The sequence below is a fragment of the Leptosomus discolor genome, chromosome 7 (assembly GCF_034619465.1).
Source record: "Leptosomus discolor isolate bLepDis1 chromosome 7, bLepDis1.hap2, whole genome shotgun sequence".
Taxonomy (NCBI): Eukaryota; Metazoa; Chordata; class Aves; order Leptosomiformes; family Leptosomidae; genus Leptosomus; species Leptosomus discolor.
In genome coordinates, this window is record NC_141397.1 from 27,617,202 (window position 1) to 27,645,144 (window position 27,943).

Below are 27,943 nucleotides of genomic sequence, written 5' to 3' on the forward strand. Positions count from 1 at the left end.
ACAAAGACTTTTTTTGCACCTCTGAGTGGAATACCGATTGCCACATTGGAAAACTGCTACTTGTGCTTAATCAAACATCTTTGTTCATCAGTCTTCCTCCCACTACTTAAACATCCCACAAGCTTGTAATGTGAAATTTGTGAAGATGCAGAAAATTCCATTGTCTTATGGTTACAGGTTTATGACTTCACTGCTAAAAACAACCAGTGGTTTAAATGGGTGATGAAACAGGGGTCATATGGATCTTAAGCTACATTTGAAGGAATACTCAACACTGCTGCAAGAAAGCAGCCCATGAGCAAAACGATGTACCACTGTCAATCAAGTTTTTACATTTAGAAGGTGAATTTCAGAGATTAATCTGCTGATCTTTTTCCTAACATTATGCACAGCTGTAAATCTCTGACTCCAGTACCACTGACCTGAAATGTGTAAAGAATTTGAAGTAATTTTATTACTTTAATTGTATTTTTTTTAGCAAGCCAACCTGGTAGAAATGTGACTGTTGAAACATACTAAAATACACAGCAAAATTTTGATGCCAAAACAGTATTTGTTCCTGTTGCTACATTTTTTTTCCCCTTTTTTTTAAATATCAGTGAGACTGGTGGTTTTTGTTTCAAGAGAAATTGCAAAATTAAATATCTGGACAAAGATCTCAAAGAGTATTATCAACTCCAACAAATTTATCAGAGCAATAAAAAGGCACTTAAAAAGAATATTTCAAATATTAATACAGAGTACAGTTTGCAAACCTTGCACAAAAATAATGTTTTAATAGGAATATGTAGTTGAAAAACTGAAAAGAGAAAGGTAGATGGAGAAAGAGCTTCCTAAGATGACAAAAATCTCCATTTTACTCAGCATGATTAAAGAAAGATTGAGACTCAATATCTTATGAAGTACTCTTATTACACTATCATTTGCAAATAGCATTTACTGCTTACATTGCACTTTTAGTGCACACACATTAGTACGTTTATACACTAAAATGTAGCAACTTACGATTGTAAAAGTTGTCACAGTAAAGCTGAAAAGACATCCAGATCTTCCAGTACCAGATCTCATAGTACATTCACTGGATTGTGCTGCCCACAACACAACTAACTACATGGGATATATAAATCCTAAACATTTAAGTGACAGGAACTGCCTGATGGACCTAATTAATTGTTGTCAACTGCTGTATTATCAGTTTGAAGTAAGCAAGGAAAATCCAGCCCTAAGTGTATTAAACTTGAAAGAAAAAAGAAACTGTTTACACAAGAAACGCAGAACTATATACTATCTGGTAAGTTCCTTTGCTGCTATTTGGTATCTGCTAAAAACATATTGGTAAGGTTTGTATGCAATCAGTTTGTGTTCCATCAATAAGTTCTTACCTTCCTGGAGCTGGGAATAATTAATATTTTATCACTTGCCATATTTTCAAGTAATTCATATCTAGCGTAATGCTGCTGTGACGTATATACTAATTATACAAAATTACTTTAAAACTAAACACTAATTTTCATTAAGTTGAGTAGTATCTAAGAAACCTCTCATTCACCACACTTTATTTGAATTTTACATCTGTATTGATCCTGACTGAAGACCACAGAGAAGTTCGTGATCCACACAAAAGTTGACCTGCACGGGCCCAGGCTGGTGCAGTGCTGCAAGCCCAGCATGGCCTTCAGGGCTGGGTTGTGCTGCACAGATCCCTTGGCCTCGGGACAAATGCAACCAATGCAATGTAACAGAGGAGCCTGTAGCAGCTCCACCTCCATATCACCAATTTTGCCACTTGTATGGCCATGCCTTTACCTGAAAGTGCAGCAAGGTCTCTTAAGAACATTGTTCCTTTTCGACTACAGAAATGATAAAGGGTTCTTCCCTTGCTTTCCTAGAAAATCCCTTAACAGCTTGAATGATCAAAAGGGAGAATCTCTTCTACATATGGTGTCTGCTCAGCACACTGCACATGGGTTGGAGGTGTATTTGATGCTACCATGTCTGGGATTATCTATGCTTCTTACAGTGTTAGCCCAAATAAACAGCATTGTGAACGATACCTTACAGAGTCTGAATGCCTTTCTTATGGGGATCATAACTGACCAGCAGCTTCCAGTGCAAAACATCTCATGTTTATATTTTCTTATCCTACTGCTGGCCTACCACACTGCAAGCTAGGCAGCCCATGGTAGCCTGGGGCTCTACAGTAGCTCCTCCTACCCACTGAAGACTCAGAAAGCCAAATCCAGGAAAGCATCTAACCTTTACACAGGGGTTAAAGCACTGCCCTAAGAAGCATGATGCCAGGTCCCAACCATCCTTAATTCCCATCAAACTCCCTAATCATCGGGACAAAAAGACCCTGGAATGAGAGTCTCTAAGTTGGACCCAAATGAAGTAGTGAATGCAAAATGTATAATGCCAGAAAACAAAGAATACAAACTGCAAGCCAGTGAGAAGAAATAATCCACTGAGCTGTTTGGCTATGGTATATCCTACTCTGGCCAGACTAAATTCTTTCGCCACTGCATGCACTGGAATGCATTCAGATGTAGCAACTCTTATGAAGGTCAAATACCACACAAGATACTGTAAAAATCTTTTTTCCTCATATGCTGGATATTATCCGGTAAAGGGGGGAGGAAATACACCAGGGAGGGGTTTCACTGATTTTTTGGACCATTTGGTTGAAGGCTCTTCCCTGCTTTTTGCAAGCAAAGAAGTTCATCCTATACTGTTTTAACTACAATTTTGATCAATTCTTTAAAAATAAATTGTTATAATTGTCTGACACTACATATGTGCATGCTGCAATTAATGAAGAAATATTTTAAGCACTCAATCTACTCAAACATGTTTTTGAAAAACTGACACAAATATGTTAGGCAATTAATCGAAGTCTATTCTGTAAAAACGAATATAAAAATCAAAGAAAGCCTGAATATATAAGCTGCCACTGAAATAGCAACTTACCCACATATTCTACACTAAAATCTAATCACCACCTCACAGATAAAATTTTACTACCTCATTTTCAATTAAGCTCTGAAAGGTGTTTCATTGACATAAGTTCTGGCATGCACATTTCCTTGTCAGAGAAACAGAGCACAAAAATCTGCATATCCACAAGACAAGTACCCTTCAGAACATCCAAAGTCTGTTAAAGAATGCTAGCCTACTTATCCTCCAAAACGCTGAGCAAGTCTTTTCCCCAACCCCAATAAAGACCAAAGTACAATCATGCCCCTTGGAATAAGCACACACTTAAACCCAAAAATATTCACCTTCCCTCACTACCACTGCTTTTCTTTTAAACTTTTGTTTTCTATTCCTTGACTATTGAATCTATTCCTTCTGTACCTCAAGCTGTCTGACTCCTTCATTCTATCTTATTTATCCCTTAAAACCTTGACACTCTTTGCCATTCCTCATTTCTTTTTCAGAACTGTGGGAGTCAGTTTGGTTGATCTGTGAGCTTCCCATTTCTCAGACAGCCCTCCCAACTTTGGTCAGGCTCTCCCTGTCTCCAAAGATAAAAATCCAAAGAAATACAGTTTCACAGATGCCAGCCATTTCTCCTTCATGACATATCCACATTAAAAAAAAAGAATCCCATGCTTTAAGTATGCATGCCAGGAAGAGATTGTTTCATTGTTTACACAGCTGTTTTAAAAAAATGAAACAATTTTTAAAAAATATTCTTCAAACTTTCAACTTTCTTTTCTTGTAATTCCACATCCTAAGTATTTGGAAACGAAGATATTTTTTAAATTAATCTTCATTAATCTGTCTAGAGTTTTCAATTTTTTATGGCCTAGATTCTCAGAATAGTGAATGGAGAAGTCTTTTTTCAGAGAAAAAAAAAAAATATTGAAACCTTAAGTATTCACCTAACCATACCAGGCCCAAATCATTCAGTCAATGAATAGATTATCATTCAATTTGATGGACATTGGGCTGGGCCTATTGCACATGAAAAAAGTTTCTGTACTAAATGTCAAATAAGCAAATATTAAAGATTCAAATTAAATAGTTCTCTCTTTTTTTGTACTAGTATTAGGCAGACCTTCAGTAATCTTAACCATGCTGAGTAGCTGCCTTTAGCACATATTTAAATCAGTTCTACACACAACAATTCACATGATCAAAATTATACCCATAGGATCATTCATACGGACTAAAATGCCGGACTATTTTATCTGAAGGCTGGGTTTAATTCTGTTCTTGTTATTTTTGTAATGTGATGGGTTTAGTTATTTGGCTCTTCTAAAGATATTAACTATCAGGAAAACAAGGATATAATACAAGAACTAAAAATAAACCAGTTCTGATACATGTTCTGCCTTTCACAATTTGGTTTACAGGTCTACAGTACATTTACGATTCTCACTGCATTGGGGGGAGGAAGGGAGAACAAAGTCTGAGTGGTATCAATGAGGTGCTGTTGTTCGCTCTGTCTTGTCACTAAATGTGAAACAGGATCTGAACCACAGCACAAATCACTGTACAAAGACTCTTCACACAAGATTACCACTGCAGAATTCAGCATGTTGGCATTGCTAATGGGATGAAACTAGAACAGTATGAATAATACATTACATGCACCAATCAATGTTACACTGTAATGGACTGATGGAAAATAAATACCCTTCGTGAAAACCAAGGAAGAACTTTCAAATACAAATATTTTATGATTACTCATTTATTATCTTTACTAGATGAAAAGAATCAACTGTGACAAAAGTGTAAAAGCAGCATAAATGTTGCTTTATCTTTACAAAATATTTATTATTGCTTTGAAGCATGACTAGCTTCTGTACTTTCTGGGTTTTCTTCCCCTCCACCCTCCTTTCCCCTCCCAGTCAGGACACACAAAATCTAAATGCCCATTCCTGTTTTAAATAATTCCTAGCCCTGTATAAATCAATTATTTGGATTTAAAAACTAAGAGAAAGTAGTATGTGCAAAAATGTCTCATTTTGTTTAAAAGTTCCAGATTCTCTTCCTCTCTTCAGTGTGTCATCTCACTCATCTTTTCTTCCAAGTACAACCGCTACTACATTCCTCCAGCCCCCAGTCTTCCTAAATTCCTATTTTCTCACCCAACGGCAACAGTCATCCACACACTTGTACCTCCCTTGAGCTAAGATCGATCTCTTAGTCTCACTAGCACTGACAGCTATATGTAGAGAGTGCTTTCTTACACAACACCTTACTTCAAAATAGTCTGCACCCACCTCTCTTCTAGGCTTCACAAATGCATCTAAGGCTCAGATCTCCTTCCCTACTGCCCCACAACCTCCATGAGCTGTCAATCTCTGTGCAGATCATAAATACCCCCTACTAGTTGCAGTGCCTGGAAAAGTAATAACAAAGGCTGGAAAGGGTCTGGAATCATGATAACAAAGACAGCTCTGTATTCCAGAGTCTTGAATCTCTCCTTTTTCTCTGCATGCAGTTCATGTGCTATAGTCAGTCCAGTGGCATATAGCTTGTATCATCATTGAATCAAAAAAATAGGCACATCACATTCTCCAAGTTATCACTCCACTTTCTCTTTTCCTCATCTCAAAAAAATTCAGTGAGCATGCTCTTTGTAGCCACTATCATAACACTCTTCCCAGTTGCTGAAATTTTGAAACTTTCATTCTACTACTTACACCAAATGGCTCTCAAAGTCTAATGACTTTTTCATATATTAATTTCAGAATCAACCCACCGACTCCCATCATGATGATTATCAAGGCATAATTACCATCCCAAAGTCTCCTCAATCCAAAGGGCTTTTATGACTATCTTCAGGTTTATTTATCTTTGCAACGACACCTCTATCTTGGCCATCTGTAAACTCCACAAGTTTTTCAAATTTTGATTTCAGATGTCCCAGTGGTATTCCTAGCAGAATTCATGAAGCAACTGTCAACTAAAAATACAAATAAAAATTACCTACACAGAAATCCCACTCAGCTGGCAGGTATACAGCTGGGCTTGCCAGAAGGCAAAGTCAGAGACCAGCTCCTGACTGCTGTCAATGCCAATTTAAAAATAGCCATTTTATAGCTTTAAAGTAATGCTTCTGTAAAACAACGAGATGCTGCTGTCTAAATTCTAAGCACTTTATTTTCTATCTTGCCTTGTTTCCAACTTCCAAACAGCAGGGGGGAGGCAGGGAAAACAGTGTGAGGGTACTCATTATGTTAAAAAAAAGACAGACAAATACTGTATTTGTGTTGTACAATATTTCAGGCAGTGGTTGGTATTTTAAGTTTGGACTGCCTGCAGAGTAGGGTTCCAACTTGAGTGTGGCCACACTGTGCTACCACCGAAGAAATATTAAGATAAGGAATACTGTAGGGCGGCCCTAAAATTAGTCATTGTCACATGTCCCACTATTCAGAGAGAATTTTAAACTTTTCTTCATGATCCCTATGGCCTGTATTTGTTGACCACTTTTTTCTTTAGTTTACCAAGACTAACAATGTGCTCTGTAAAATTTAAGCGTCACTTTCACAAGAATAATGACCATTCCAACAACCACATTTTCTCATTAGCGATTGGTTCTTAAATGTATTCCCCTTTGACTTCTTGTAAAGTCTTTACAAAGACTAAGCAAGAAAAATACTAGATGAGCTTCACACCATTCTTGCTCTGTTAAGATTTTCTGGTATGGGAAAGGTCAATAACTAATTCCCTTCAGACTAGAGACTGAGACAGATCCAGAAACTTAAACAAAAAACAGTATAAGAAAAGTCAATAAATGAACCCAGAAATCATCTTATTGTGTCACAGCTTTCCTAAATACCTCCATGTTTTTATCACTCTGACCTTCATCCTTACCCAAGGATGTTAGATTTGTTAAATTCAACACTTTGTTAGAGTTTAGTGTACTAAAACGGCAATATCTTGAGGAAAAAAAAAGGAAAATAAAAACTTTATGCCGTGTTTGCACACCATCCGATACACTGGGTGCCTTGAGCCTAACCGGAGTCTATAGGTAGTCCAGAAATTTAGAGCTACACCACACTGCATTAAAGATCCTGACCAGAAGGAAACCAAGGCATTTTCAATTTAAACAGAAACTTACTGCCATCAGAGAGATCCAAGGTCACAGCAGAAGAAAATTACTTAGCATATATCAGAGTCTGTTACCATCCACTGCTAGAACCAGAGGACATGGGAAAATTGGGGAACTGCTGTTTGCATCAGACTGGAATGCTGGGATAGCCTCCTAAAAGCCTGCTCTGATTTCTCTCCAAACAAACATCCCTACCCCCTCAGCATGGCAACGTTAGTTTCTCCATAGGTTTCTTCTCTCACTGTGCCCGAGGGAACTGTCCTCATCTGACCAGTGAGGACAAGGAGGAAGGGACCAGTGCAACAAGCAATATCCCACACTTCTCCCAGGCACAGGTGTCAGGGAAGGGCCACTCATGACAAGAGTGGAAGGGGATCCACTGAAGGATGGGACGGCATACTGTGGGAATGATAGGTCTCCAGTGCCTACAAATGATTGGATGGGGATCCCAGACTCACTCATCCTCAGTCTCTCATTTGACCTGTTCATATTGATTAATGAGCTGAGAATGAACTTGTCTGGGAACATTTCCCAATTTAACTTTGGCAGTGCAAGGCATTTTGAAACCCGGGATCAGAAAGTCCAGGGGATCAGGCTGCAACCCAAACACTGAAAACATAAGCCTGCTTAGGGCTCTAAATCCAGATCCTGACATGAGAACAACACTAGAAACTATTAGTAAAAATGTATGGCTTGATTCAAATTATATAAATTTTAACAGATGGGTTAAGGAAAACTACATCCCTTTGTGATTTAAGAAATATTTTACATGTCTATTTTTATTTTCAATCTCTGAATATACATATATTCATTTTTTTTCTTAGCTAAATACATAGCTCTTGCACTCATTAACGCACTTTAAGACTAAATTTCTTCTTTTCAGCTTCTGAAAACTACTACTGGCTTTAGTGTTATAAAAAAACCTGTACTTCTAGGTGGTCTCTTCACTATTCTTTTATACTGCTAATATCCAGCAAAGCTATGCCTATACAAAGAAAAAATATCTTAAAATAAGTTTAGATATGCAGACACATAAGGAACATGCAAGAATCCTTTCACATCATTGGGAATTTTCCCCAAGACTAAACTATAAGACTGACTCAAATTGCATACATTATCCAGAAATCAGTATTTGCACACTACTTATTTACATTTTGGAGGGTCTAGGTAACCATAAGATCTTTTCTTAACGGTTACATTCAAAGTAAGGCTTCAAAAGGCTAAAGAAAATTTTGGCATATTATGGTGAAATGAAGGCCAAAAACCTAAGGCCTGCTAAATTCTAAGCAATCAAGCAGGGAGGGGGGGGAACCAAAAACATTAGTAGCTAAAATTATAAAAGGCAGGGGAGTCTAATAGGTTAAGTTGGGGAAGAAGGGAAAAATCCTAAACTGTAATCTCAACTCTTCCACCAGCTTGCAGTCTAGCCTCAGATAAATTACTAACCAGTGACATTTAGCTACGTACAATTCAAAGTTCTGCTTCTATTTACCAGGCAAGCCTGAGAGATCTTAGACTTTACTTATTCACTATACATTAACAATTCTTTAATGATTATTTTCCTAGTAAATTCCACCATTGCCTCTGAGTTGCAGAAGGAAAAAACCTACAGAAAGAACTTCACTAAACTGCAATCTTCTTACACAGTTTCTCCATAATTTATTTGGTATTCTATGAATAATGAACTCCTTTTCTAAGTTCTTCCTTTTTTTACAATGTACCAACTCTTGACAGGAAAGCTAAACATATTTATAATATTTGTCTTTTGCTGCACTCTGCTGGAATAATCCTTTTCTCAACTGAAAGCAACATTGTTCTGTATGCAATGCAAAAGTTAACAAAAGAGAGGCAGAAATCCAGGAATCTTATTTCTTGTAAAAACATACTATTTTGAAACACATGTATTTTTCAAACCAGAATTTAAACCTTTAAATCCATATTAAGTTGACCTAATAAAGTGAGCTACTTTCAAAGACAGAGAACCTGAAACAGTCCTAGACAGAACAGGAATAAAGAGGGTTCCCTACTGCTCAGAATAAAACTACAACAATAAGGTACCGAAAAGCCTCTTGAAACACAGATGGGAAGAGGCTGGTTTTGCATGCATCATTTTAACTATCCTTCGCCTGATAAATACGCTATTTTAAAGAAGCAACGTATGCACAGTAACATAACCCCCTCCATCTGATCCCTGATTAAAATATGAAAAAATTAACAAGACAACATAGGTTAGTATAACTTTCACAGAAAATGAGACAAGACTTTGAATATCTTCAAAAAATTACTATAATTTACTGGACCTTTTATGACATTTTAAAATTTACAGTCCCATTTATTTCATTTTAAAAAATGAAGAAACTCACCTGGGCTAGAGAACAGACCTCAACTTGTGTTAACAGTCAGAGCTATTAACTCCCATGATAATTCATTCTGGCTGAGGATCTGCTCCAGAATCACCCAAACATGCTACACAAATTAAATGTTACCTCCTACTAGAAAAATATACCTGTGATCAAAACAAAGCATTATGACTTTTTTCTTTCCTTCACGCCCCCCACCCCACGCCCAGAGTAAACTCCTTTGCAGTGACCATAAACTTCCAACAAAAAAAATTTTTTTTTGAAGGGGAAGTAAATAACAGATGCAACAGAACAGAAATGTCACAGGCTTGTTCTAGCAGCCTTCCGAGGGCAATGAGGAAAAGCTTTCACTCTTAGACCTGTCTTGGGAGTTGCAAATACAGATATTGGCACCAGTCCCAGAATACAAAGCATACTTTTCAATTTTTACTAATACCTGCTAAAATTGTATCTTGGCATTTTTGCTCGGAAAGAAAATTAAGGAATGACCCTTCTTAATGCTTTGTAATCCACATAAATCTCAAAAACTCTTCTCAGGGAAAGGTTTCCACAGATATATTTTTTTTTCCCCAAAGAACAACAGGGCCTCTTAGGCAGCCTCTGACTTTACAGATCGCCTTCCTGAATTCAAAACCAAGAATAAATACAGACAATAATCAACAAATCACTCAACCCTCACATGAATAGTGAAGTAATGGTTTCAGAGCTTACAGACATAGAATGTATAAACAGTGACATAGGAAACAAAACATCAAAAGAAGCTTTCAGAGAAACTATCTACTTTAAAGGTTGAAGTACTTAGCCTAAAGTTGGATAGGCCAACTGGTTTCTCTGTAAATGCACTGCTGGTATTCCCATTTACCCTCAAAAAAGTTTAATAAAATACACTTCAGAAACTAAAACTGGTTTTCATAGGAACAAATCTATACACTAGAGGCCAAATGTTTCTCTGTTCCATAGATGGGTTTCCCACAGAAGAAAAAACACATGAGCAAGATGAAGACTTCTATCAACATGTTTTTCTTCATTTGTCTCTGATGCCTTTGTTAAAAATAAAAGGTCAGTGATATCTAACAATAAACATAAATGGAGACTTGTATTTCAAACTGTAACCATGCCAATCTGCAATTTTTAACCCATAATGTAACAAAACATATGGGAAGAACAGGTGAAGGAACTTTATGGAGACACTGGGCTTCCAAATGCAAACAGATAGTGCAGGTAACAATTTAAAAACTAGATAAGGAGAGCACTTGTTAAGTACTGGGTAGGAATCAAGTCAGACAAATCTGTTGTAGACAAGCTTCCGCTACCGTGGATCTTGGAAAAAAAAGTAAAAGAGGAAATGAAGCAGGATATCTTTGCACATGACAGGGAATTTCATCCTGTGGAATTCCAACTAATTGCAATTATAAACCATAATCTTTTCGCATACTTTCATATAAAATGCAAAAATACAGGCCAGTAGACATGAATAAAATACTGAACATTAAGTCAACCTGTAAGATGTTCATATCTTCTGCAGTTTATAATTTCTGCATAGAATTAAAAACTAAGCAGCAAAAACTATTTTTAAATTTGCCAGAATTTGTCAGCAATTGAAGAGATGTTTAATGAATCATATTCCTTGCGATTCTGATCAAACAATACAGACTTCTTCCCAAAAGGAGGGAAAAATCTGAAAGATAGCGTTTAGTAGCCAACAAGTAATCTGCTTCGTATCTGTTTCCACAATAAAAACAGAAAAGCAATTGAGTGTATCAGATGCTCATAAAAGCTAAAAGGAATAAATGTAGGTAGAAGACATAGAACATATTGAAACACAGCTGTTTTCTTGAAAATGTTTTTTTTAAGACAGACCTTCAATTGCCTGTTGGAATGTAACAGACAGCTAATGCACAATGAAATGCTCATTAAGGAGAGATGAAAAAACAAGGAAAATGCAAAAAGTGTACTTTTCCTCCAGCAAAGCATGGAATTTTCTCAAAACTCCCCATTCAAATTAGAAGAAAGGTAAGGGCTACTGTTTTCTTTAACATGACAAATCTAATTAGCTAGCAAATATTTAACCAATAGCTAGAGGTTGCTCTTTAAGTACTAAATAATGAGATGTAATTAAGGTAGCAAAGGCAAAAGGTTACTAATTTAGGGCATTGCTATGGTGCAGTGTTTAAATTATAGGTTTTATACAAAACGCATGGGCCAATGCACAAGAAAAAAAAATCCAATTTTAACGGAATGCAGAACAAATTAACATTTTAACATTATAATACTGCCCAATTGTATAATGGGATTTTGCTAAGTGTCACAGAACAGAAAATAAAAGTAACACTCCAAGGTATGCTTGTTAACCTCTTCGATCTAAATATGTTACGAGCCTACTGACAGCAGTAAATAGACACATTGTAACATGAAAGACCGAATTCAAAGGTCTTTAATAGGTGTTGCTTTTTCTAAGTAGATTGGCCTTAAGAGTATAAACAATGAACAAGATAAAAATTATGTTATCCATACCAAATACTTTCAATTTTCCTAAAGGCAAACGGCATGATCCATTTAAAAATACCATTTAAAAAAATCCACTCCCTGTGCTATAGTGTCTTTTTCTCCGCTTCTCCTTCCCGTGTTACAGGAACTTAGCCTGGCAAGTACAGTCTTCAGCACCCATACATAATGTTTTCTAGGTTGACCTAAAGGCTGTTTTGAAAAATAAGGATTACAGCCATTATGGTCAAAAGCTGCCACCTGAACATTTCAGCATCCTGGTCGTCCATTGAACAAGAGACTCAAGCAAACACTTGATTTTAAGATGTCTAAATAATATCAAGTCTGTATCCATAACAAATTGCCAATATTAAAACAAGAAATTGGCAGCCACAAAACTTTCTCAAAGAACTCAAGGCAAGAAGAATGGGCAGAACATTCTATTTAATGAAAGCCTTAAAATAACGCCTCTGTGTTATGATACTCATCATTACTGTCTTCTTCCCTCCTGACTTCTGACCACCTCAGTTCATTACACCAACTTTTCCTGCATTAACCACCTTTTTCCTTTTCATACTGGTTTAAATTATCCACAACAGAATAATTAAAGTCTTCACAAAGTAGAAATACCTACTGTGTGGAAGTTAGTAGTTAAGCACAACTGAAACATAAAATAGACCTGTTGAGATGCCAATTGGCAAGAAGAAATGGAGAAGAAAATTCTTTTCCCTTTTGTTTTTGTCAATTTACAGATTTAACCAACGGTTTAGCTCCAACATAAACTGTATCTTTTATTAAAAAGATCTAAACTGGGAGAATGACCACACAAGTCACATTTTTCCTCAGAGAGGCAGTGGCTAGAGCAGCAGCTCCAAGCTGACTGCAAGAAATACACACATAAAGAATCAGATTTTTATTTTTTTTAATGTCTATACTTTTTTTTTTTCCTTCATGAATCCATAGTCCACTACTATACTGCCTCTAGTAATACCAAGCAGTATCCTAACTCACTTGACTAGGAGTGTGCAACAAATACATAAGCAGTATTAGAAGTACTGGGCAGAGCAGGTGATTGGTGACCTGAGGTCTATTCCCACCGCTACCAATGGTCTATACAACTCATTTTGGGCCAGCTATCAGCGACTAAATTAAATGTCACACCTGTAAGAGTACCCAAGATCAACAAAATAGTAATTTAGAGGCTCATTTGCTATATGTTAATGGAAATGAGTAGTTGAGGAGGTTGATGTAAAATTATTTTAGATTAAGTTAGGAAACAAAATAGCTTGGTGTTGCTGGGTTTACAGTAAAGATACAACAGTAACCAAATCCACTTCAATACCCAACTCAAACCAAGATCTGCAAGCATTAGCTAAGTAAATAGTTTAGTTAATTTGGCCCTCAAATATTTATTTCCCAGGTGTGGGATATGGTTTTGGGGGGGGGGGGTTGGGGTTGGTTTTATTTTTTTGTAGAGGGGATCTTTTTGGTTTGTTTTAAATCAAGAGTTTGTCTTAAAATACACTTACATTACATGACTTACGTAGTTCTCCCCCTAATTATTTAGTTGTTGGTATAACAAACATATAGGTCAATACGAACCCAAGCATTACACTGAATCCGAGTATCAGTCTCAGAAGTATTTACTCGGCATGAATTTGAAACCAACATATACTTGCCATCCAACCACAATGCAAAATTATCATCTGTTGTACATCAAAGAAATCAGTATCACTTATCATGACCTTAGACCATAAAATTATCTAGTTAATGTTATTCCAGATACCTGAAGGCACAGCACCCATGTACACACTGGTGAAACAAGTAGCCACCCAAAAGCAAACTATTACAATTGCATCTGAGGCCACCAAAAATGTTCTTAGTACTGCATGCAGAAATTAACCAAAACTGATAATAATTTAATAGTAATTTAATTGATCACATCTAGACCGCTCAATTAAAATGAGCAATTTCACAAAGCATATATCCAGTCAAATCCGTATCCAAACTCGCAAAGTAACAATTGTAACCATGGAAGCACCGTGTACATTCAATAGTTGTTCTTAGCTGTATCGCTTTTATGCCTCAAATGCTTTTGTACTGCATAATTACAGGGCTGATATAGAAAGCTTTCTAGGGAGCATGAAATAGTGTTTTGCATCCTTCTAGGAAGATGGTATCAATTTTTTCATTCAAGCCTTGATTACACTACTGCATAGCACTTCCTCTCTTGCCTATGGGGTATATTTCTCCCAGTGAAAGACCCTGTCAATGATTCAAGCTTCAGCACAGGTATTTGATATTTCAAATTATCAGATATGACATCTCTTTCAAAGAAATAAGACTTATCAGTATTCCTTTCTTTGGGGAATTGTAGATAACCAGTTCCATTTTCACTCATTCAAATGCACACAGGTTCTTTCAGTCCCTGCAGAAAGCCCTCATGTACGGTCTGGTGACCTCATGTAAAGGCTGAGGATCTACCCCCAGGAAGGAATATATTATTTTTTCCCCACTTCAAAAAGGCATTAGCTACTGAAACAAATGTCACAAGAATTGCCAAAGAAAGTTTATGTCACAAGAAGTGACATAAATCACTTCCTGCCATTGCCTTTATGCACCAGAGGATAAAATCTGCCCATAGCCCTGAGGACTGAATCTCAGTTTGAAGAATCCTCTGATAGTTCACATTGTTGCAACAGTTCTGTACCCGGGGGTGGAGAGGCAGGTGGCAAAGGGGAGCAATTAAATAGAATCACACTTCTGGTCCTTTAGTGATTTGAATGGAGCAGTGGGTGTTCAGACCTGGCTATTCACAGGTTCAGGGGGAGCAATTCAGTAGATGGGGCTGTATGACACAGCTCAGTGTAGCTGAAACCCTCCTTTGTGGAAAAGGCAACAGGCCAGACTGAACCCAGTCCAGCAGACCCCAGTTGAGGCGCCTTGTGCCTTATCTACACATACAAGGACATTTTACTTGAAACCTCTTTCTGTCGTGATGGTTGTACTGGTTGTTTCCAGCTTTTACATGCACCTAGCTCCCTCCACAAAAAAAGAACTCACTGAAGAAACAAGCAATTTTACCTATTTGTCCCACAAACTGGCTGACCTGAATGTAGACCATCCCACACTGGAGCAAGTAATTGCTACCACAGACCGAAACACAGAAGAGTTGTGCCAGCAATCCTACTATATACTTCCCAAGCACAGCTAACTACTTTCAGACATTTTTGGAACACATCTTCTAACAAAAAGGGGCTTTGATGACATTGTAAGTATTCCGCTGTTAAAGCTAAATGTCTTAGGGAAACAGAAACATAACACTATTTGAACACCAGTAAAAAAGAGAATTTTAATTATATGTAATAGCCAATAAGCTACTTTTAGCGGCTATGAAAAAACTACATTTAGCAGAAACTGCAATAAAACAAGAGAAGTTATATTTAACTCCTCCAAAGAACAGCATATTTATTCAAGCCAAAAAGAGCTAATTTATACTATTGGTGTAGTTCTCACTGACATTATCTGGGGAAAATGACTATTACAGGAGCTGGTGTGATATATAGCCTTTGAGTCATGCATGATAAACCCTAATGGTTTTGCTTTGAGGTAAAAATCCTTACTAATCAAGTCATGAATCATTGCCAAAATGTCAAGTTGCTGAGGCCATGTGTGTCAGAAGTGTGACTCTAGAGAGAATACTCAATCATTAATGATCACTTTCGAGATTTTTATCAACTGATTAATAAGCAAGGAAAGGAGTTAAGGGGCTTGAGCAAAGAGTTAATGGGCCTTTAATGACATTCCCTCTGTTTTAGTGGATAGAACCCAACGAGTTTTATTTGCCACTGACTTACAAACCACCAGCGATCGAAGTGCTCCACACATTGCAAGTGTAAAATAATGCAAAGGACAGTACTTATGCTTTTAAAAGGTTTGAAAAATATGTTTATTTAAAAAAATGTAACGCCCATACTTATTTTACATTACACCTATGTAGCAGACTACAGATTAGGAAAAAAGAGCCTAGCTTCCTAAATCAGTAGATGGACATGAGGTAAGGACAGGAATGATGGTTATTTTCTTTAGTATATTAGGTGCTGGACCTGTTGGTATCAACTATCAGGGAAGCAGAATTGTGGCTTTTAAGATACACAACTCTAAAAAGACATTCAGGAATAATTCTGAAAACTAAAATGAAGCTATGATTAATTATGTATATGTACACATATATATGCATGTATACATGTACACAAACATATATCCTTTTGTACTACTGCCTATCAATTACCCACATCTAAGGAGAGCAAAGGCATTTCCCTTCAATAATCTTTGTGCTGAAATCATTACAGAAATATCCAACAGCCTGAAACAAGGAAGTATTACTATCCTAGAATATTTCCAGTCCTCTAAAACAAAATAACTGACTATAGGGAAGTCAGTTCAACACGTGAGTCTGCCACCAAGTCCAAGAAATAACAGACCCAAAAATCTAATGGGAGGGTATCATTTGATAGCTGGGGCAATCTGAGAGCAGAAAAAAACAGGAAACAAATGAACAGACAAAGAGGGGAGATTGTGCTTCCTTTCAAAAGGCCGTGACAACATCCAAATCTCTTGCTGAAGAGATGAAAATAAGTAAGAACCTTCCAATTAGGGTGGCTCCATTTTCCACACAGCTATATTTTTCATGCTAACAACAAAATGCACATGCACATGCACATGTAAAAATTCCTTTGCAGAATTTAATTGTAATTTACTCTAAGTGTCAAATACACATACCTTCAGTAGTGGGAAATTCAGTATGAGGAACTGGACGAAGCTGGAAGAGCTGTCACCAGTTTGAGGTAACTGGACTCCAGGAAACTGAGCAAGAGAGATACCAGATACGAGATAGAACCTAGAGCACACGCCCAGAGCCCTAAAGACAGACAGCACCTGCAATTCTGCTTGTCACAGCACCCAAAAGCACAGCATAAGGTCAGAACAGATCTGCAGAGAAGGGTGTGGACAGTCACAGAATTGTTCCACAACAGCCGGAAGACCGGAGATCGTGAACCACCTCCAACTGGGAATCACATAATTACATTAGTGCAGTGCTATGAAGATTTATTAGTACAGTTTTCATTCAGCTTTGGCACAGGTGCAAAGCTTCCAGATGGCATCACACAGGCAAAGCAGATGCATGATAATATGCCCGCAGGCATAAAGGAAAGCCCTTAAACACTGGGCCAGACTCCCACGTCTTGTAAACCAGGATGTCTGGAATAATGGTGGTTTAAATCAGCTAAGGATCTGTTCTGAAAACTGATTAGAAGTGTTAAACATAAGCATATTTTGTCTTGTCTATGTATTTGTCAACTGTTAATTGGAATATCTGTTCTCATTTGAAGTGCTGATATCTCAGAGAGGAAATCATATGATTCAGAAAATACAATTCAGAATCAACTAGTTATCTCAATCATGATAATGATTTACATTCAAAACTAATTTTGCATGTCACTGTCAAATACTATAAAATGGACACGAACTGGCACAGTGTTTCAGTACTCAAAATACTGCTTGACAAGGTTTCAACACTCTTGCTTGATCACAAACCAGAATGAGAAATGTAATATGCATGAGCAGCAGCACTAGGGTGAAAATTCCTCGCAATTGTCTTAAGTAAGATGTGCTCAAAGGGATTCTAAGTTCCTTCACGTTCTGTCCAAAATTCAGATTAATTACACATTCTGCTGAAACCTCAAGAAACATAAATACTTAGCGCACTTCCCATGCTCTCCTAGGTTATGTCCAGGGATACAAAATATTTGCTTTTTCTCCATACATTTAACTTTGAAAGTTTATTGTATCATAGCTTCCTCTTTTTGGATGCTTTTCTAAAAAAACATTTAGTTAACATTTTAACATGAGCTGAATGTTCTTCTTGTTTGTGTATTTTAGAGTAAACTTAAACAAAGCTGCAAGTCAGATCCTACATGCTTTAATCAGGTGTTGCTCTAAATTTTTTTCTTTCTTTGAGAAAAAGAATGCTACAAAGTTAGCTTTAGATTCGATTATTTAGATGTCAAATTTCAAGACTAGAATAGATCCTGTCATATAGAACGGCTACTTAATGTCACTCCAAAAATAATATGGGATTGAAGGGCTCCAAAAGGATCAAACCAGTTGCAAGAAAATTTATCCATAAACAAAGAACAAACGTAAGGACACCTAAATACAAGTCCTGTGCTGTGGCATAAAACTGTGGGCCAGTCCTAAGTTTTAGCAGCTGGCATAAATTCATAGCACACTTGCTTAAATTTCATCTCAAAAAACATGATATAGTCCATCTTTCTGTTTAAATTAGGGTACGAAGAAACAGTTGTGTAATTAAGTTCATGAAGTTCTGAAAAAATTAAAGCATCTTTCTTCAAAACTATCATATGAGAGAGAAAGGGCAACTCCTGTGACATTACTAGTTAAAAGAACCAGTACATTATTTAGAGACATTTGACTTCTAAATCCTTCGCAAAATCCATCTGTTTCTCCAGAAGTCTCTCCTCCCCAGCTCAAGATCCCCAGCTAACATCCAGTGCTGTACATGTGAGGGACAGCTCAGCTCGCAGACCTCAGGGAAAACAGCTATCCTCATATGTGGATTAAGCTTTCTCAGTCACAGGCAACAAATTCCTACACAGTTTACTGCCATGTAAAGAAGTAAAATGGATCCTCCTGGTGGAACCCATTTCTTTATTCTAAATGAGGACTCATGGTATTTCTACCTGGAAGCAATTGTGTTTGTTGACCACTTCTAACAGACTGATGGTGAAATGCTACAGTCACTTTCCAGTGCTGCTAGCTATATGAACAAGGCAAACAATGTATCTGAAATCTGAAAGACCATTTAATACTTTTCCCCTTGTTTCAAGCAGAGTTTTTCAATGAAAAATTTCTACGCTAGTGAATCTCTTCAAGACACAAGTCATATGTGGAACTCACAAGATGCATGACCAAGACCAGCCAAAATAAATACAAACCATATACTAAAGAAAGCAGAATGAACTGGACAACTTCTCATTGTTTACAGAGCAAGATCTGAAAATTACATTGAAAGTCACTTCATTGCTGCTTACAGCCAAGTATTTCTGAGACACGTTATTCAGTAATAATATAAATAAAATTATCATGACAGAATAGCTGAATTAGGAGAAAGTAAAGGGAACGAACTCGCAGCATCAATTAGTTCTAGCAGTTCTGTTTAGAAAAGTATGTTAGATCCTTTTACTAATGACAAGACTCTCAAATTTATCAAGTACCTTAAAGAAAGGAAAGCTAAAATGTATCAGCAATCAAAAATAAAGACCCCCTGTTGTAGAACATGTAGTTATCAAGCCTGGATGTCTAAGGTTATGCAACTCTGCTGACCATTTATGTCAGGCTTGTTCTGTCAGTCCATTCCTACTAACTGTAGTTTCCAATGACTATACAAACTTTTACAGTGACATGAAGAAATCATTAAGTTCCTCTACATAGTTTTTAAATTAGCAGACTGGGAGGGGAGAGACAGTACTAGTATTTCTGCTGAGACAGGGGACATCATGCATCTTGCCTAGTTAGATGGCTACTGCCAGTCAGCACCAGTGCACAAACAAGCAACTGATGGCAGGGTGCTGGGGCCATGGGTAAAACTTGAGATGTCAGCACTAGAAAGCACAAGCGAGTCAGTGGATTTACAGGGTGGGGATGAAGAAGCCAACGAACATAGGGAAACCTGAGGTACTGTGCAATTAGTGGCATCAAAGAATAGAAAGGGAGCTATGATTACTACCTATGATAGAAGTGTGGGGATATAGGACAAATCTCTTTTGCTTCATGATTTGTCTTAATTTTGCTAACATTTATGGTAATACAATCCAAAGTAGAAGTATTGCTTTGACATCACATTTTTTTTGCTAACCCAAACTGTTCAATCTTGTCTCAGACTCATGTTTTAAGTACTTAAAATTGGGTAAGCAACAGTTACTGTCCTAGGAGAACTCCACCCCATGTTTCAAATTCATCCTTCCTCCTCTTTCCCTAAAAGAATGTAACTGCAGTAGTCTTCTAAACATGGTTATAGGGTTAAACACAGCTTATACCTAGACATATCTAGTACTGCTGAGATTCACTAGGATAAAATCCATTTAGGTTGAAACAAGAAATTGAACCATCTGATTTTTATGACACTTCTTAACTCCAGCTTGTACCTGGAAACCCAGATAATGTAAGTCAAGAGTGAATGTATGACAACTGTAACTCCAGGGCAAGCACCTACAGCTACTGCCAAAATACAATTTTTTTTCTTCAATGTGACAGAAAAAAATTGTATAGCTTAAAGATCATTAAATTACACTTTCAAGCAATAACATGTCTCTAGTAGGTGAACATTATACAAAGCACATGCTGTTTACAACAGCTACCATAAAATTTGCTGCAATCTCATTTCATATTTGAAGTCCTTTAAACTACAAAAGATCTATGCAATCTCAACTACTGTTCAATTGCTTTTGAAAGTATCTAATTAAATTGCTTTCTTAGAGCAAAAGCTATCAGCATGTCAAATTACACTGGTAATTTTTTTAACGAGAGATCAAGAAATTAATCCATAGGCACAAAAATAGCAACTATTGCAAATTGATTTTTCCATTATTTTCATAATACCTTCCTACAAATCATTCCTAAACATAGGAATAACATTTCCTTTGACTAATCTACAAGGCTACTACATATATAACAGCTTTTAGCTTTTTTTTTCCTTCCAAAATGGAACACCTGATGTCACTATTTGTTAACTGTTGTTAATAGTCACTCAAATCTATTTAGATCTATAATATTACTTCAGAAAGACAAATCCTAGAAAAGATTACACAGCTCTATAAAACCAAAAGCAAGCTTTTCATCATTGCACACACTGATGCCTGCTTATACCTTCCTCCATTATTGTGAAGATGAAAAGTAAGACTAAAGTTTCCTTATAATAAACCCATTAGTAATTTTATTGCAGCACTAAACACATCCTGCTTTGTTGTTATTGTACAAGGACTAATACAAAACTTTAGCTCATAAATAGAAATGCTTTTTACCAGAGAATCAAATGCAGCTTGATTCATTTTCTCTAGTTTGGCATTTATAGGTTTGACACATTGCACATCTACCTACGTATCGCACAAACACAACTTTTACTTGAAGGTGAAAATCTGAAAATAAACATTTACAATCTACTTCAGTTGTAAAATTCCAATCAGTTCAGCAATTCATAACCATTTGCAAGTGGGCAAAGAAACAGCACAGAGTAAGTTTAAAGCAGGTGTGTATCACACCTAGGTAATGAAACTACACAAGCTGAATTTACCATTATTTGATTTGTATTTAAAAGGCTGTTCACACAAAGGTTATGTATCCGCTGTATAACTGTTCTGATGCAAGGAAATAAGGGAAGCAATAAGATGCACCTTCATCTCTGTGGACTTGGAGAGATGATACCATTATAGCTCCAATTTTAAAAAAGTCCTAACCTATAATAGTTATTCTATTAAGAATGTAACTCATAGAGCCCAAGTCTTAGAGTCTGAGTTAAAAAGAATAATAAAATCACTACTTGCATTAACCGGAAACTCCTTCCTGTTCTAGATGAAAAGGTTTGGAATACACTATAGAACCAAAATATATAGATTTCCCTTCTGACTGCAAAGCCCCATGTAAAAAGTAAGAAAACCTTTCTTTGTACATAATTACTTTGGTGAAAAATGAGGGGATAAAACAATGCAAATCTTTCTTTTCTCATAATAATACTTAACATAAGGGAGAAGACGGGATTCTCAGACAATAGTAAGAGAACAAAAATCAATTTATTTTCTAACAGAGTATTTTATTGTGGTATTTATCACATCTATTTTATTACAAAAACCCCTAAAACTTCTACATCACTTATCCAGAGTTCAATCCAAATTCCACTGATGCAAATAAGAGTCATTCCACTAAGAGTCTTTGGGGTATGGATCATCATTCTTCATTGAATGCATTCTGCATTAACAAAACATAAGCATGGTACTCACAGAAAACTTTCCAAAAGGAAAAATAAAGACAACTTGTTTGAACAATTCTTCCGAAAAGCCGTATTCTCATAAATACAATCATATTAATTCCAATGTCAAGAAGGCTACATACTTAAAAGAATTTCTGGGTTGAGACTTCATACTGTTCATATTTATCTGGCCTCATTATTTCTTTACTGAAAACACATGTACCATATTTTGAATACTTCAGCTATTTGCATTAGACACACTTGTTCAAATAAAGACAGAAGATACGGAATTAAAGAAAGCAAGGTCTTTTCTAATATAGGAAATGCATCATCAAGCAATTTCACCCACATAGCAAAGAGACAACCTTAAATCCTACCACAGCTCTGTTTCACGTGCAGCAGTGGGGTCTTTAAGGTAATTACTATTTTACCACAATTACGTTTGTACTAACAACAACATTTCTTTGTTGCAATGGAATTCACACCAATAAAAGAAAATGACAAAGGAAATCTACCAAGAAAAACGTGAGCTTGCTTAAAACAAAGTTTTAACAAACATGGAAAAAGGTAAGCATTTGTTTTCTGGAAAGAAATCTTTTTCCTCATTCTCTTTTCAACTACACCAATTCTAATTAAAAAAAGCTTAAAACAGTGATTGTTAAGAAATATACCCACCTAATTTTGGATTGAAGGACTAAAATAAACTTTGGCAATATGCATCTATTTCAACCATCTGATTTTTGTCATTTCTCAGAACTCATCTTTCAGTTTAACTGCGCAAGAAAACTGCCCAGCACATCCCAGTTGCTTTTAAGTTTAAAGGCAACAGTTCTACACAGTAAAAGCAGACTCAAGAGACTCACTTTTGTTTATCTTTAGGGCTCTAGTCATGCCATTTCAAATTGTTAAAGATTCCCCCATCTATCACAATACCTAGTATTTCTTAAAGTAACCAGAAAACCCCCACTTTCAAACTTAAACCATCTCATAGTTAACTCGTTCACAGTAATTCAATGAAATAAAGGCAAATCTGACTCATGTATAATCATACACAGAAAGGCAGTTCTCTCCAATTTAGAGAAATTTTTTCTTAGAACAAACAATAAGGAAAAATGTTTTTCCTTACACCTTTTTAGTTGTTGTGATATACAACAGTGCATAAAGGTAAGTGTTTTTTTCCAGCAAGGAATTTAATTGTGACTCAGCTTCCGTAACGAGGCATGTTAAAAAGTAAAATCAGATCCTCCAACTGAAAAGCACAAAACACAAAGTAACTTCTTAGCAAAGGGGATGCATCACGAAACAAGGGTTATTCTAAAGCAATGCAAGGCTGAGGCAGGAAACAAGAAAAATTCCATGTGTACTTCCAGTATAGGGATGGTTTAGGAATGAAATTTATTTTTTTTTTAGACATTGTTCTTCTGCAACTATCACATTCTGAAGTGATTAGAACATAAAATCCCCACAAGGAAGGACGTGGTCAGCCTCAGACAATTTTGTTGTGAATGTTACACCAGCCAAACCATTCCACCAGTTTACAGTGTACCATAAAATATTTACACAAGCTATGAACTATAAAATATTTTCACATGAACTATAAAATATTTACACTATCAACATCAGTTTGGAAAGAATGATGTGCTGTCAAGCTGGTGTGACCCAGGAGTAAAGACTGTGGTCACAGATTAAATAAAACTATTGCAAATCATCTGGAAAGTTGCAGGGAATATTAGGTTAAACAAATTACTGCTTCCTGGTCTCTTGGATGGTAAATGTAACCAGGAAAGCATAGCTTATATGCTTTAAGCTAAGTTTTACCAACAACATAAAGAAAGGTTAGGCTCATAATCAAACTGTACTGACCTCTCTGAATGTTCCTTCTAGCAAGGTGTCCAGATGCTGAAGAGGAGCAGGAGTCTTGTCTTTGAATCGTGTCAGCAATCGCCGCTCAATAGCTCGAAACTGTACAGCCCTTTCAGATAACAGCTCCTGAAACTTTTCAGCATTCAGACGTAGCTGCAATTTAAAGGTTTTCAAGAATTCAGGTTAAGGGTCATATATGTTATGTATGCACATTCCAGATGAAACGGGAGAATGATAGTAAAATTTTGGGGAGAGTGTGTATTATTCAAATGTGACAATATCATTTATACCAGTTTCTTATTTCACACTCCTTGTGAAGCTTATTAACATTTTCAGTGGCAAATGATAATTCTTGAAATCAAAACTAATTGTCCACAGCCACAATAATCTGTGAAAATGCATACATATCTCACATCAAAAAGCCTAATAACAAGAGTGAAATTTCACCACCAAGATCTCAAGATTTCATCTTGGTTTGATGTGCTGCTTATGACACATACACATAGTGCATTGGATTTGGTATTCATTGCAGTAGAAAGTAAATGCACGAGTAGAAGTGCCAAATTCTGCACTGTTTGAATGATTGTCTTTTTCTGAAGGGAAATCCTTTTTCTTTTATATATACTGATCAGCTATAGCAACAAACTTTCTTGAAGGTTCACAAAATTTTGAACAACATTGTATATCAAACGCTCAGATAATAAGAATTCTTATTTTATCTTTTCATCATCCTACTTTTCCCCAGTACGTGTTTTCAACATAAAAATCACTAAATAAAGGTGAGTCTTTCAAAAAGCTGGGACTCCTCTGCATAGCTGACATGCTGTAACTAGCAGAAGTTATCAGAAGAAACATTAAGACACACGGCTTTCCAGATGTGAGCATTATGACACATACCCATTTTAAAGTGCCCCAAAATGAGCAGAAAAATTAGGCTCCTAAATTTAGAAAACAGATTACATTTAAAATAAGCAAATGTGCCATTCTGTCAGTACATGATTATGAAGGACAATTCAGGGAAGCTGAGAGAAAAAAGAAACACTATGCAGCTTTTCTAGAAATAGGAGGAAAAAAGAGACATCTCAGGTAATATTCTCCCAAGCTGGCCAAAAAGAGTGTGTTGAAACAAACAGGGATGGGAGCATTAGGATCCCCCTGATAGATCACTGGATACTTTTTAGACCAGATTATTATAAAATTTCAGAAACTTCAAAATAGCCAGCTGCCACATAATTAGATTCTAAATTAGCATTCCAGCAATCACACCCATATTTCAAACTTCAGTGTATTTAAGCTTGTGATACAATCTAATGAAACCTATTAAGGTATTTCTACAACACCAGTCAATAAAAAAAACCCAAACTTTTTGATTTTCAAGTTAATTGAAAGAATAACTACTCAAGAGCTTGAGAGATAGACCTGGATCTAGGCTGACTCCTTAAAAAATCCCAGAGAATACCAGCTACAACTTCCATTTTTCTGTGTGGTGGTGGCTCCCCCTCACAGAAAATTTAGCAGCATGAAAGAACATCTAATAGTATTTCTCACTTTTACATACACAAGTTGCTGCTTTTGCCCATTACACAACTTTAACAGAATTTTTCAAATAGCTATTCTGTTGGTTTTTTGGTTTGTTTTTGGTTTTGTTTTTTTTTACTAGAAAGGTAGTGGAGGAAGGAGTGTATATATTTTATGTTATTAGCTATTTCTACAAGCTAGCTGAACTATTGGAGATTTTTTTTATTGTCATTCGCATGACCAAACAGGAGAAAGTAATTACATTTATTTTATATCTGGTCTGATAAACTTCCTTGAGCCTCCAATGCTGCTTCTACAAGGTCAGTCAGTTTTTTAAAATCTGAAGAGACTTTTTATATAATTATGATTCAGGAAAAAAAAAAAAAGCTGGCTTCATTATTACATAAGAGTAAAATAGCCTAAAACTAAGGACAAATTTTAGAAACAATTTTACAATTAACATGACATTAGTAAATGAAGAACCCATGGCTTCTGTACAGGCAGCGCGCAGAAAGGCAAATACAGTACCTTAATTTTTATCATTGGCAGACTGCATACTAGCTAATTGTGCTCTGCTAATCACGAGGGCTATTTCAGAGGGAAAGCATTCTCCATATGTTAAAAAGTAACTCATGACAACGACACTTATTCCAGCAGTGTCTTAGATGTAACCTTCTATTTTCTGAAAGCCAAATGCCTATGATAGCTATAATCTGATTAATCATAGTACTAACATAAAATTTTTAAACCAGCAGAACATTAACGATACACCTATTATGTAACATACCTCAAAATGTTGATCAATTAGTTCAAAATATTCTTGCAGGGGAATTGAACCAGAAAAGGTACATGCAAAATCTTTGCAGTTTTGCTTCTTGAAATGCTCTTCGAGTCGAAGCGTGAGCTCTTTTGTTATCAGCCAAAGGTCTTCTAACTGATCGCTCTGGATCCTATATCGTTCTTTGAAAACAAGAACGAATACAAGACTGATAAACACACATCCAAGCCACATGCATTCACTATATGACAGTTTAGATAACACACAAATTTAACTGGCTAACTGTATCCAAAGTCTATATGAGTTTTTCATGAGATACGTGTTCACTTGTACTAAACTAATACTTGTATTTTATTGATGTCAGTCCTAAATACTCTCTCTTTTATCCTAACTTTAACAGGCAATTTTGTAGCACAAAATTAAAGTATCTATTGCTTTAGGCCTACTTTAGAGTATGGGCCTGTTCATGAAGAACAAAAAGCTATGAAGAACTACCATTATAAGGAAAGAAGAGAATTACTGGATGATATTAAGTCATAGCAGGCTGTCTGCAATAAGACAACCTTAGTGACCTTTTCTGAGGCTTGGAGGCAGAATCAGGCTCAGTTCACTTTGGACCATGACAGAGGCACAGCATCCCAAGCACCTGATAACAGTGGTAACAAAACAACTCCAATTCACCTAAAATGTTGAATGTCTCTTGGAAATGGTTATTGAGTTCTTAGATAATATACTCAATATAATTTTTATTACATCTCCACTGCCTAGGATATCTCCTAGTAGGAAAAGTATTTCTCTAACTAGTCGTAGACAACAATATTCAGTTTTGATAGTGCTATGGTTCACTCTAGATACAGCTAATATTAGTAGAAGGTGATTTTTATCCATCTACACACTATGGCTTTGTAAAAATGGCTTACTGTAGAAATGAAAGTGTTTATATAAACTGAAGTGAAAAAAGGAACCCTGTTAGCCAGTGTTATCTGTCACAAAAATTCATTTAACTACCACATTTTAGTGAATTTCCAATTAGCAAGCTAGTGGAATGAGATTTTATTTCTGTTGTTTTCAGTCCATATTTGTATAATCCTCTCTTCAGTTTCCAGAAAAATCAGAATTAACCGAATGTTGAGAGGAAAACATTGTGGAAAATCAAAGCAGCATTTTATTTTATTTTTTTCCAGATAAACACTTTCAAACAATAGTTCCTTATTTCTTTTCATTACTCATCTACCAACACCTTATCCAAAAGGATAGACAGAAGCTACGAGGAAAAACAGTTGCTGGGGTTTGATACAAAATAGTTCCTTTTTTGCCCTTTTTAGCAAGGTTCACAGTAAATTAATCAGAATTCTTTAGAACTTGAATGTACTTATTTAAAATTTTCTCAGCATTAGTAATTCAAGATTGTTTGACATTACCACTGGCATCATTCCCAGGATACGTATTTCACTGAATAGAGAATGACAAATTCTGTTTAGAGTGTAACAGGAAAGAAGCAAGTTTTATTTAAAAACATGCCTGTTAAAGAAAAGAACACCATCTGCTAAAGATAACATTCAACCTAATATCCATTTTTTAAACACTCACAATGCAATGGCTGGACTTAGTTGGATGTATCATCATACTCTGCCGTAAGTGATTTTTCCTTGAGGGAAATTAGCTCAGATGTTTTCAGGCCAAATCAACAGTCATTCCATTTATAATTGACATACCTAATACATTAATGGTCTAAAATGGATAAAACTAATTTCCTCCAAAATGCATATTTAGTTTCCATACATTATTTGTTAGTCAATACAAACACAATCTAGTTCTACCATGTC

At 36.1% G+C, this 27,943-nt stretch overlaps 1 protein-coding gene across 1 annotated transcript in view; it reads right to left on the bottom strand.

Annotated features, from left to right (window-relative positions):
- BBS9 (Bardet-Biedl syndrome 9) overlaps positions 1-27,943 on the bottom strand; it is a 298,029-nt gene that overhangs the window by 197,774 nt on the left and 72,312 nt on the right. Inside the window, 2 exon segments of the mRNA XM_086467596.1 lie at positions 23,822-23,974; positions 26,127-26,299. Of these exon segments, the coding sequence (XP_086323722.1) occupies positions 23,822-23,974; positions 26,127-26,299 (326 nt within the window).